Raw genomic sequence first — 13,170 nt, 5'->3', positions numbered from 1 at the left:
TCCAGGTTGTCCATTTTATTGGCATAGAGTTGCTTGTGGTAGTCTCTTAGGATGCTTGTATTTCTGTGGTGTCCATTGTAACTTCTCTTTTTCATGTCTAATTTTATTGATTTGAGTCCTCTCCCTCTTTGCATGATGAGTCTGGCTAATGGTTTATCAATTTTGTTTATCTTCTCAAAGAACCAGCTTTTAGTTTTATTGATCTTTGCTATTGTTTTCTTTGTTTCTATTTCATTTATTTCTGCTCTTATCTTTATGATTTCTTTCCTTCTGCTAACTTTGGGTTTTGTTTGTTCTTCTTTCTCTAGTTCCTTTAGGTGTAAGGTTAGATTGTTTATTTGAGATTTTTCTTGTTTCTTTTTTTTTTTTTTTTTTTTGCGGTACGCGGGCCCCTCACCGCTGTGGCCCCTCCCGCCGCAGAGCACAGGCTCCGGACGCGCAGGCCCAGCGGCCACGGCTCACGGGCCCAGCCGCTCCGCGGCACGCGGGACCCTCCCGGACCGGGGCACGAACCCGCGTCCCCTGCATCGGCAGGCGGACTCCCAACCACTGCGCCACCAGGGAAGCCCTTTTCTTGTTTCTTGAGGTAGGCTTGTATAGCTATAAACTTCCCTCTTAGAACTGCTTTTGCTACATTCCATAGGTTTTGGATCATCACGTTTTCATTGTCATTTGTCTCTAGGTGTTTTTTGATTTCCTGTTTGATTTCTTCAGTGATCTCTTGGTGATTTAGTAACGTATTGTTTAGCCTCCATGTTTTTGTATTTTTAATGTTTCTTTCCCTTTAATTGATTTCTAATCTCATAGTGTTGTGGTCAGAAAAGATGCTTGATATGATTACAATTTTCTTAAATTTGTTGAGGCTTGATTTGTGACCCAAGATGTGATCTATCCTAGAGAATATTCTGTGTGCACTTGAGAAGAAAGTGTAATCTGCTGTTTTTGGATGGAACGTCCTATAAATATCAATTAAATCTGTCTGGTCTATTGTGTCATTTAAAGCTTGTGTTTCCTTATTTATTTTCATTTTGGATGATCTGTCCATTGGTGTAAGTGAGGTGTTAAAGTCACCCACTATTATTGTGTTACTGTCAATTTCTTCTTTTATAGCTGTTAGCATTTCCCTTATGTATTGAGGTGCTCCTATGTTGGGTGCATATATATTTATAATTGTTATATCTTCTTCTTGGATTGATCCCTTGATCATTATGTAGTGTCCATCCTTGTCTTATGTAACATTCTTTATTTTGAAGTCTATTTTATCTGATATGAGTATTGCTACTCCAGCTTTGTTTTGATTTCCATTTGCATGGAATATCTTTTTTTATCCCCTCACTTTCAGTCTGAATGTGTCCCTAGGTCTGAAGTGGGTCTCTTGTAGACAGCATATATATGGGTCTTGTTTTTGTATCCATTCAGCAAGCCTGTGTCTTTTGGTTGGAGTATTTAATCAATTCATGTTTAAGGTAATTATCGATATGTATGTTCCTATGACCATTTTCTTATTTTTTGGGGGTTTGTTTTTGTAGGTCCTTTTCTTCTCTTGTGTTTCTCACTTAGAGAAGTTCCTTTAGCATTTGTTGTAGAGCTGGTTCGGTGGTGCTGAATTCTCTTAGCTTTTGCTTGTCCGTAACGGTTTTGATTTCTCCATCAAATCTGAATGAGATCCTTGCTGGGTAAAGTAATCTTGGTTGTAGGTTCTTCCCTTTCATCACTTTAAGTATATCATGCCACTCCCTTCTGGCTTGTAGAGTTTCTGCTGAGAAATCAGCTGTTAACCTTATGGGAGTTCCTTTGTATGTTGTCATTTTTCCCTTGCTGCTTTTAATAATTTTTCTTTGTCTTTAATTTTTGTCAATTTGATTGCTATGTGTCTTGGCGTGTTTCTCCTTGGGTTTATCCTGTATGGGACTCTCTGCGCTTCCTGGACTTGGGTGGCTATTTCCTTTCCCATGTTTGGGAAATTTTCGACTGTAATCTCTTCAAATATTTTCTCTGGTCCCTTCTCTCTCTCTTCTCCTTCTGAGACCCCTATAATGTGAATGTTGTTGCGTTTAATATTGTCCCAGAGGTCTCTTAGGCTGCCTTCATTTCTTTTCATTCTTTTTTCTTTGTTTCTGTTCCGCAGCAGTGAATTCCCACATTCTGTCTTCCAGGTCACTTATCCGTTCTTCTGTCAGTTATTCTGCTATTGATTCATTCTAGTGTAGTTTTCATTTCAGTTATTGTATTGTTCATCTCTGCTTGTTTGTTCTTTAATCCTTCTAGGTCTTTGTTAAACATTTCTTGCATCTTGTCGATCTTTGCCTCCATTCTTTTTCTGAGGTCCTGGATCATCTTCACTATCATTATTCTGAATTCTTTTTCTGGAAGGTTGCCTATCTCCACTCCATTTAGTTGTTTTTTTCTGGGGTTTTATCTTGTTCCTTCATCTGATACATAGCCCTATGCCTTTTCATCTTCTCTATCTTTCTGTGAATGTGGTTTTTGTTCCACAGGCTGCAGGATTGTAGTTGTTCTTGCTTCTCAAGGAGCAGCATCTTTTAAGGAATGGGTTTATGATTCTAATATGGCTTCCGTGACTCAGAAAACTGCTCATAATAGATATAGGATGAATTATTTAATAATGATTTGTGACAGATATTTAATTTGAAAAAAAATAAGGTTAGATCATATTGTCCCCCAAAGTAAAGTACATTAGACTAAAGAGCTAAATGTAAAATACAAAACTACAAAGTATTAGGAAAAAATAGGAAAATATTCTAATAGCCTTGGAGATTTAAAACCTTCTCAAACAAGGTACAAAATATAAAGGAAATGAAGAAAATAACTGATAAACTATTAGCAACAAAAATTTTTGCATGTAAAGTATACTTAAATAAAGTTAAGGTGAAAGTGATAGACAATGGGAGAGTATCTTCAGTGTGTAACCTTCAAAGAACTAACATCTACAGTATAATTAGAAAATAAAACTAATTCCTAAAAATCAAGGAGAAAAAGACAATTGGTCTGACGAAATAATAGAAGAAACATATAAATGTGTCTTTCACGGAAGGAAAAATGCAAATAGCTGTAAATATAGGAAAAAATGCTCAATCTTAGTAGTAACTATGTTAACTAAAAAGAAATATATTTTTTTCCTCACATAAAGTTGGCAACAGTTTAACAGACTGACAACACTGAGTATTGTTGACAGTATGAGATAATGTGCTCTACGGTGCATGGCTATGTAGACTGCTGTGAAGTTTTGGGAGTTTAATTTGGCAAGTGCTCATTATAATTAAAGATCCATCTATGCCTCCAGTCTGAAATTCTACTTCTGTACTTGTATAAAGAGCTTTGTGCAATAATATTTTCTGCAGTATTGTTTATAACATCAAACATTGAAAAAGACTTGAATAGCCATCATTATGGGAACTATTGATTGTGGATCCCTCCCCACCTTGGAACAGTGAAGAATCGAGGAGGTTGGGCGCGATATTTGGAGCAACACTGATAAAGTTCTCTTATCATTAGCATTGCTTAGAATTGTCCGTGCCTGGTGCAAGATGATAATTAAAAAGACTGACTTTGATTGGATTTATTATAGTTTTAAAATTCTCATCAGGCAATGCACCCTTACTGCTTGCACCCTGAACGGCTTGCTCCCACTCCCACACTCCCCGCTGAAGACCACCGCGATGCAATCTTTTGCAGGTACTGTGCAGAGATCTATGTGCTCTGACTTTTCCATCACATACTGTTAGGAGAAAAAGGTGGAAGAATATGGGGAGTAGGATGCCGATTTTGCTAAAACACAGATACATTTACAGAACTATATTTCTAAATGTGCTATACCTATATGATGCACAAATACAAATGTAGTCATTTGGGGAGAGATGGCAGGGATTTAGGGTTGTGCTCAAAGGAGACTATATCTGTATGTTTTAATAATTTTTATATTCACTTATTTATATAACTTATAAGTATGCAAATAGTTTATATATATATACATATATACGTGTGTGTGTGTATATATATATATATATATATATATATATATATATACTTTTTTTTGGTGGGGGGGGAGGGTCGAGAACTGCCCTAGTAAACTAAATAGAAGGGAGGATGAGGAGGGCCAGGGTTTTGAAGTCCCCAGAAGTGCAGCGCCATCGCCACCTAGTGGTGGGGAAAGAACACTGCCGAGGAGGCAGACAGCAGATGTCCTGGATCCTTTCTGCTGGCCCTTGCCTTCTCCTGTTGACGCCTTGCAAGGATTAACAGCAGAAGAAAACTTACAAGCCACCTCAGAATAAATAGGAAGCTTCAGGCACCTAGTTATGGTGGATAGGTGGCATTTTATACCTGCCAGTGAATCATGCAGACAACTCTCAAGAATATCCCTTCAGGCAAGTCACCCAGAGTCCCTGGAAAACAGTCTCCACTTGAGCTAGATGATAATGATTCACAGTTGAACTGAATTTTATATTTCTCATTTATGATCACAACAATCTCACATGGCAGATTTGTAATGATCTTATTTTACAGAGGAGAAAATGAGAGCTTGGACCAAATTTCTAGGCAACATATTAGCAGGTCAGGCAGCACTGATGCTAAATTCTGTGACCTGAGGACCTCTGAGTGCACGACTGTCTTTTTGTTTTAATTTTTTTTTTTCACGACTATCTTAATGGGAGCCCCAGGATCAGGGATCTGGCTGACAATTCATAGAAGGTCACTGTAGCAGAGGCTGGTGATGTCCCAGGCTGTATCCCCCAGACCTACATGAGTTGCCTGCAGCCACAGGAGGTGATCTGTGGCTCACTGATAGTTTCCCACCTCAGACCCGGCTCTCTCTCTTCTTCTTCATCTGAGGGATTTCTCAGGCACCATCCATGCAAACCTGGCTGTGTATGGAGTTTATGCTCACCCTGGGTGGGACCTCTATCTACCAGTGGGAGATGGGAGACTAGGTAACTCTTCCCCGTCTTCTAGTAGGAGAATTCTGAGCTGTGATCCACATGACTTCTCAGTGGGTCCCTGGTGGGATGGAACCCCAGTTGCCTATATTGTATCTTCATTGGCTTTTCTCATTTCCCCGTTTCACTCTTGGGTTTCCTGGGATCACCTCTCTCATAAAACTACATCCAAATCCTTAATTCCAGACCTGTTTTTGGTGGAACCCAAACTAAGAATGCAAGGCACGGTAGCTGGGTACTATGGGAGATGCAATGACATCCAGAAAGTGGGTGTGGTTTCTCCAGGAGCCTAAAAAGTCAAGTTGATAGTAATGCAAGTAGCTGTGATGATGTGCCTACAGAAAGCAGAGGCAACATAACTAGATCTTCCATAAGGGTCACAGTTTCAAATAGTGCAATCCATTGCTTTTAGGCATTTAAACTTTCCAGGCTACATGTGTCCTTTTTGAGTTTAGAAAATACTGCTATGGGAAGGCCAGGGTCAGCATCACAAAGTTCAATATTCAGTTCATGGTGATCACAACCAGGAAGAGGTGAGGGCGAGGACACAGCATGATTACAGGCATAGAGCTGGGCATGAGCAGGGTTTATTCACAGAATATAAAATTAATCTGGTTGGGGGTCCATGAACTACCTGAAATTGTAAGCAAAGTGTGTGTGTGTGTGTGTGTGTGTGTGTGTGTGTGTGTGTGTGTGTGTGTGTTTGTATGTACAGGTCTATTTTTCTAGGGAGAGATTCTATAGCTTTAATCAGATTCTCTAAGGTGGTTCGTGAGGTAAACCGTGAGGGAGGTGGCACTGAGGATTCCGAGGAGGCTTGTGATGGGGACTAAAAGTCACAGAATGTTAGTAAACTGTGCCCTGGATTATCACATTGAAACAATACTGACTGTGCCCTTGTGCTGTGTTCTAGGCCAGCAATTTATAAAGTTATCTTATTCACTCATCACAACCATTCTTTGAAGTAGGTTCTAATATTAGCCCCATTTGACAGATGAGGAAACTGAGACCTAAAAAGATGCCTTGTCCAAGGTCACACAGCTGGATTTGAACTCGAGGAGGCTGACTCTAAACCCCATAGCCTTAACCCCACACCAGTGGCCATCAGACTTTAATGCACAGAAGAATCACCAAGAGAGCTTGTTATAACAGAGATGCCTGGGCACCATCCCCAGAATTTCCGATCTAGCAGCTCTGGGGCAGGGCCTGAGGATCTGCATTTCTAACAAGTTCCCAGGTGCTGCTGCGGCTGCTGGCCTGGGGGCCACACTTTGCAAACCCACTTTGAACTCTAAGCTTTCGTCTCCAGAGAGGAGGGCATGGAGCCTCCAAGAGTTATGACTGAGCAGCAAAACCAAGATGAGAATCCGGTTCTATGGATTCTGAACCCGGGACTCTCCACACCACTCCTGCTTGGAGGAGGGCACGGCCTACTGAAAAATGTGTGTGTGCTTGCACGCACCCAGCTTTATTACCTGATGTGTGTCCAGCTCCGGGGAATGGCCGCTTGGGAAAGACAATTCCTTGCTTGGCTCCTCCGAGCCCACCCGGGCCCTTCTCCACCTCCTGGCCCTCCGATCTGCGGGGTGGGGGGCCTCCTCAGGCTCGCTGCTGTCTGAGGTCTCCCTGCTGGCTGCCTGGGGGTTGAAGTTCACGTCTAGCTCTCCCTGTAGGCGCATCTTCTCGGCTGAGGGATTCCTGGGGGCCTTCCTCTGCAACCAGGACAGCCCAGCCCGGTGCCCGGCTTCCCGGGAAGAGCCTGCCGAGGAGGTTTCTGAGTCAGAGCACATGGCCTCGGGGTTGGGGGAGAGCCCAGAGTAGGCGGAGGGGCCTTGGTCTGAGCCCTGGGCTTGCGTGGGCTGAGGCTGGGGGTTCCTGGGCAGGCTCTGGGGCTGTGGGCACAGCGTGCTCAAGGCCTCCTTCCAGTCAAAGTCCTCCTCGCTGTCAGAGCCCATCTCATCGTAGGCGGACGCCACCCTGGAGGCTGCCTCCAGGGCCTGAAACGTGCCACTCTTAGGTTTGGCCAGCAGGCGGGTTGGGGGCAGAGCCCCATCCTTCAGGGCCATCCAGTTGCCGTCAGGGCTCTGCAAAACTGGGGCCACATCTGCAGGCAGGAGGGAGAGAGAAATCAGAGAGGGGCTGGTACCGCCTTAGAACAAGGGGCCCCGCAAAGACCTCCCCTGTGCCCCTCTTCCTAGAGCACTTTCTGGTCTTCCTGCCCATACGTGGCCTCCTCCTTCCCTGAGTTGCTGTGACAGACTGTCTGGTTCATTCCATGATCCAACTTGGGTTCTGGCTGATCATGCACAGGGCTGGGCCCTCCTCCCCGATGACAAGGGCCCTGCAGCAGGGTCTGGGTCTCAGTCATCTCTTTGGCCTGCACTGTCCCAAAGCCAGCTCGTGCAGAGGAAAGAGCAGAGGCTGGGAAGTCACAGGGCCAGGGCAGAGAGCACGCTCAGCCACTTAGCCGCTGTGTGAGTCTCCGAGCTTGGGTCTCTGGTTGGTGAAAAGGGCACAGCTAATACTTCTCTGGGCTGCCGAGAGGATGAAATGAGGTGAGGCTTATAACGTGTGTTACACATAACTGCTCAGAGCAAACGATGAATTCTTAACAGCTCTTTCCCCCTTGCCTATAAATGAGGCCACTGTAGGGCAGGGCAAAGAACAAGAACTTTGAATTCAGGCAGAGCTAGGGCTGAGCCCCAGTCCTGGCCATTACTAGCAGGTGACCTTGGTCAGAGAGCATCTCTGAGCCTGTTTCCTGACCTGTCAGTGGGGACAGTGTGACCCTCCCGGGCTGTCAGAGGATTTTTATGAGACAACATATGTGAAGCATCCATCACAGTGCCTACTACAATGAGGGCCCCCAACTACTTTTATCCTCCATCTATTGAATTGAATTATACCATTATTATTTAACATCTGACTGGATCAGCACCTGTGTACTCCTTGTACATGTGTATAGAAGACAGATATGTTTATACCCTACGTCTGTACCCTATAGTTCCTCTTCCGTACTGTTTCCACTGACTGTGTGAACATTCAAAAGAGAGGCTAACCAGGGTATTATTACCTTTGACATGTTATGGCCTCTACCTGTGATAATAGTAGGTCTTCTGGGAAAAAGGGCTCTGTTTTGTTGGCGTCTTCCCCAGTGCCATGCCCCAAGATTGACAGTCAGGTAGTGCAGAAGGCAGCGACTAAAGGGCCCATCAGGGTTTCTCCAGAAATGCTCAGGCTCTCTCTCAGTTGGAGCTAGTAATGGCCAGTGGGCAGCAATCTTGCTTTTCCTAAGGCTTTCTCTGGTTACTAGAGCCTGTGCTGACTGCCCTGAGGCAAGATGGAATCACCACCTCCTGGGAGCAGCCCTGACCAATGACTGGGGAGCTAGGGGATAAGTACCCCAGCTCCCTTGCCCATTGGAACTCTTGGAGTTCCCCAGTGAGGAGGGCTCATCACCCATGGTCGTACCCTGCTTCATAACAAGTCATTTGTTGCCTATTTTCACTTCCCTGTATCATATCCCTACTCTCCTCCCTGTGGTTCCAGGTTCACCTCCAAATAAACTATAGGCCCTCAGATCTTTTTTTTTTTATGGCCTTTATTATGTTGAGGTAGGTTCCCTCTATGCGCACTTTCTGGAGAGTTTTTTTTTTATCATAAATGGGTGTTGAATTTTGCCAAAAGCTTTTTCTGCAGCTATTGAGATGATCATATGGTTTTTATTCTTCTGTTAATATGGTGTATCACATTGATTGATTTGCATATATTGAAGAATCCTTGCATCCCTGGGATAAATCCCACTTGATCATGGTGTATGATCCTTTTAATGTGTTGTTGGATTCTGATTGCTACTATTTTGTTGAGGATTTTTGCATCTATATTCATCAGTGATATTGGTCTGTAATTTTCTATTTTTGTAGTATCTTTGTCTGGTTTTGGTATCAGGGTGATGGTGGCCTCATAGAATGAGTTTGGGAGTTTTCCTTCCTCTGCAATTTCTTGGAAGAGTTTGAGAAGGATGGGTGTTAGCTCTTCTCTAAATGTTTGATAGAATTCACCTGTGAAGCCATCTGGTCCTGGACTTTCTTTCCTTGGAAGATTTTTTTTTTTTTTTAGCGTTTATTTATTTTTACTTGTTGACAGTTTGCTTTATTTATTTGTTTATGGCTGTATTGGGTCTTCGTTTCTGTGTGAGGGCTTTCTCTAGTTGTGGCAAGTGGGGGCCATTCTTCATCGCGGTGCGCAGGCCTCTCACTATTGCGACCTCTTTTCTTGCGGAGCACAGGCTTCAGACGCGCAGGCTCAGTAATTGTGGCTCACGGGCCCAGTTGCTCCGCGGCATGTGGGATCTTCCCAGACCAGGGCTCGAACCCGTGTCCCCTGCATTGGCAGGCGGATTCTCAACCACTGCGCCACCAGGGAAGCCCTCCTTGGAAGATTTTTAATCAGTTTCAATATCATTTCTTGTGATTGGTCTGTTCATATTTTCTATTTCTTCCTGGTTCAGTCTTGGAAGTTTATACCTTTCTAAGAATTTGTCTGTTTCTTCCAGGTTGTCCATTTTATTGGCATAGAGTTGCTTGTGGTAGTCTCTTACGATGTTTTGTATTTCTGTGGTGTCTGTTGTACTTCTCCTTTTTCATTTCTAATTTCATTGATTTGAGTCATCTCCCTCTTTTTCTTGATGAGTCTGGCTAATGGTTTATCAATTTTGTTTATCTTCTCAAAGAACCAGCTTTTAGTTTTATTGATCTTTGCTATTGTTTTCTTTGTTTCTATTTCATTTATTTCTGCTCTGATCTTTATGATTTCTTTCCTTCTACTAACTTTGGGTTTTGTTTGTTCTTCTTTCTCTAGTTCCTTTAGCTGTAAGGTTAGATTGTTTATTTGAGATTTTTCTTGTTTCTTGAATAGGCTTGTATTGCTATAAACTTCCCTCTTAGAATTGCTTTTGCTGCATCCCATAGGTTTTGGATCGTTATGTTTTCATTGTAATTTGTCTCTAGGTATTTTTTTATTTCATCTTTGATCTTCAGTGAAGAGATCTTCAGTGATCTCTTGCTTATTTAATAACATATTGTTTAGCCTCCATGTGTTTGTGTTTTTTACATTTTTTTCTCCCTGTAATTGATTTCTAATCTCACAGTGCTCTGGTCAGAAAAGATGCTTGATAGGGGGCTTCCCTAGTGGCACAGTGGTTGAGAGTCCGCCTGTCGATGCAGGGGACATGGGTTCGTGCCCCAGTCCGGAAAGATCCCACATGCCGTGGCGGCTGGGCCCCTGAGCCATGGCCACTGAGCCTGCACATCCGGAGCCTGTGCTCTGCAACGGGAGAGGCCACAACAGTGAGAGGCCCGCGTACCGCAAAAAAAAAAAAAAGATGCTTGATATCAGTTTTTCTTAAATTTACTGAGGCTTGATTTGTGACCCAAGATGTGATCTATCCTAGAGAATGTTCTGTGTGCACTTGAGAAGAAAGTGTAATCTGCTGTTTTTGGGTGGAATGTCCTATAAATATCAATTAAATCTATCTGGTCTATTGTTTCACTTAAAGCTTATGTTTCCTTATTAATTTTCAGTCTGGATGATCTGTCCATTGGTGTAAGTGAGGTGTTAAAGTCACCCACTATTATTGTGTTACTGTCAATTTCCTCTTTTATAGCTGTTAGCAGTTGCCTTATGTATTAAGGTGCTCCTGTGTTGGGTGCACATATATTTATGATTGTTATATCTTCTTCTTGGATTGATCCCTTGATCATTATGTAGTGTCCTTCCTTGTCTCATGTAACATTCTTTATTTTGAAGTCTATTTTATCTGATATGAGTATTGCTACTCCAGCTTTCTTTTGACTTTCATTTGCGTAGAATATCTTTTTCCATCCCCTCACTTTCAGTCTGAATGTGTCCCTAGGTCTGAAGTGGGTCTCTTGTAGACAGCATATATATGGGTCTTGTTTTTGTATCCATTCAGCAAGCCTGTGTCTTTTGGTTGGAGCACTTAATCCATTCATATTTAAGGTAATTATTGATACGTATGTTCCTATTACCATTTTCTTAATTGTTGTGGATTTGTTTTTGTAGGTCCTTTTTTTCTCTTGTGTTTCCCACTTAGAGAAGTTTCTTTAGCATTTGTTGTAGAGTTGGTTTGGTGGTGCTGAATTCTCTTAGCTTTTGCTTGTCTGTAACGGTTTTGATTTCTCCATCAAATCTGAATGAGATCCTTGCCGGGTAGAGTAATCTTGGTTGTAGGTTCTTCCCTTTCATCACTTTAAGTATATCATGCCACTCCCTTCTGGCTTGTAGAGTTTCTGCTGAGAAATCAGCTGTTAACCTTATGGGAGTTCCTTTGTATGTTATTTGTCATTTTTTTCCTTGCTGCTTTTAATAATTTTTCTTTGTCTTTAATTTTTGTCAATTTGATTGCTATGTGTCTTGGCGTGTTTCTCCTTGGGTTTATCCTGTATGGGACTCTCTGCGCTTCCTGGACTTGGGCGGCTATTTCCTTTCCCATGTTTGGGAAATTTTCGACTGTAATCTCTTCAGATATTTTCTCTGGTCCCTTCTCTCTCTCTTCTCCTTCTGAGACCCCTATAATGTGAATGTTGTTGCGTTTAATGTTGTCCCAGAGGTCTCTTAGGCTGCCGTCATTTCTTTTCATTCTTTTTTCTTTTTTTCTGTTCCGCAGCAGTGAATTCCACCATTCTGTCTTCCAGGTCACTTATCCATTCTTCTGCCTCAGTTATTCTGCTATTGATCCCTTCTAGTGTAGTTTTCATTTCAGTTATTGTATTGTTTATCTCTGTTTGTTTGTTCTTTAATTCTTCTAGGTCTTTCTTATACATTTCTTGCATCTTGTTGATCTTTGCCTCCATTCGTTTTCCGAGGTCCTGGATCATCTTCACTATCAGTATTCTGAATTCTTTTTCTGGACGGTTGCCCATCTCCACTTCATTTAGTTGTTTTTCTGGGGTTTTATCTTGTTCCTTCATCTGGTACATAGCCCTCTGCCTTCTCATCTTCTCTATCTTTCTGTGAATGTGGTTTTTGTTCCACAGGCTGCAGGATTGTAGTTCTTCTTGCTTCTGCTGTCTCTTGGATCTTTGTATTAGGGTCCATTTCTGGGGTAAGCCAGACAGATACGCACATGATGCAAATGTGCAGACTTGCCCCGTCGGTGGAGCATTCACTCTCAGGGGAAAGGTGTATCCTTGGGGCCTTACAATTAGTCACTAAGTCTGCCCTGAGGACCATCTCTGGGGCTCTGAATCTGGTGCTTCTTCTTAGTGGCACACCCTTGGCCTTCTCTCCTTGAGGCGTTGGCTACTCTGTTCTCTGAGTTTTGCCAAAAAGCTTTCATTTTTTTTTTAACACTTAAACTATATCTTATTATTGTGGTTGTCTATCCCGCCCCCCATCCCCCACCCCTGACCATGAGCTCCTTGAGAGCAGGGCCACCTCTTCTTCACTGCTGGACCCCCAGCCCCTGGCCAGTTCTGCAACCCATCCTGGGCTGGTAAAGACCACTCGCTTGTGAACACAGGCACCCACAGGCTGCAGGGGAAGATGGGGCACTTAATGTGCGGCTCTACATGAGTCCAGCTGTCTGCAGCCTCTCCTGGGGCAATGGGAGGAAGCCAGAGAGAGAAGGCCCTAGTGATGCTACTCTGTGCCTGCCTCCAGGGTTGGCTGTGTTGTAGATGTGGTCCTGGACTCTCCTCCAACACCCACTACATGGTGGGCTGGGGTCTGCCCATCACCAGCTCCTCTCTTCTTCTGCCTTTTATAATTCCAGATTGCATGTTGCTCTGGGAAAGCTAGAAGTTGGCCAGTTTTTATCTCAGCAAAAGCAGGGATGGCTCCATAAATGCCCAACCCCATGAAAACCTTGGTTGTCAAGCTGCATTGTGGGAAATTCTCAGAGCTCTGCCTGGGCTCCAGTACCATATTCCCTTTGTGCACTGGGACACCCTCTGGGACCCTGCTCTCCTCCATCCTCTCCTTTCTCCAAATTCTCACTCTTTCATGATTGTGCAGACAACTCACAGTTAGAAACTCAAGACCAGGAACTGTACCCTGATCTTTATTTCCCAGTAATGAGCACATGCTGTCTATATGGCAGATGCTCAGTCAAGGTCTACGAAGTGAAAATGTGTTTGGGGGGGACATGGATTACTTGCTGTAAGCACTGTCAAGAATGAAGACTGAAGGT

The 13,170-nt window shown here is 43.2% G+C and overlaps 1 protein-coding gene across 3 annotated transcripts in view; it reads right to left on the bottom strand.

Annotated features, from left to right (window-relative positions):
• The window catches only part of MYRIP (myosin VIIA and Rab interacting protein), a 177,845-nt gene that overhangs the window by 50,431 nt on the left and 114,244 nt on the right, over positions 1 to 13,170 (bottom strand). For all 3 annotated transcript variants that reach the window (XM_065884663.1, XM_065884664.1, XM_065884665.1), the window contains one exon: positions 6,434 to 7,062. In XM_065884663.1, the coding sequence (XP_065740735.1) occupies positions 6,434 to 7,062 (629 nt within the window). The remainder of the gene's footprint in view (positions 1 to 6,433; positions 7,063 to 13,170) is intronic.

The sequence above is a fragment of the Phocoena phocoena genome, chromosome 10 (assembly GCF_963924675.1).
Source record: "Phocoena phocoena chromosome 10, mPhoPho1.1, whole genome shotgun sequence".
NCBI lineage: Eukaryota > Metazoa > Chordata > Mammalia > Artiodactyla > Phocoenidae > Phocoena > Phocoena phocoena.
The sequence above is the reverse complement of the archived record's forward strand: the minus strand, read 5'-3'. Positions and strand labels throughout refer to the sequence as shown.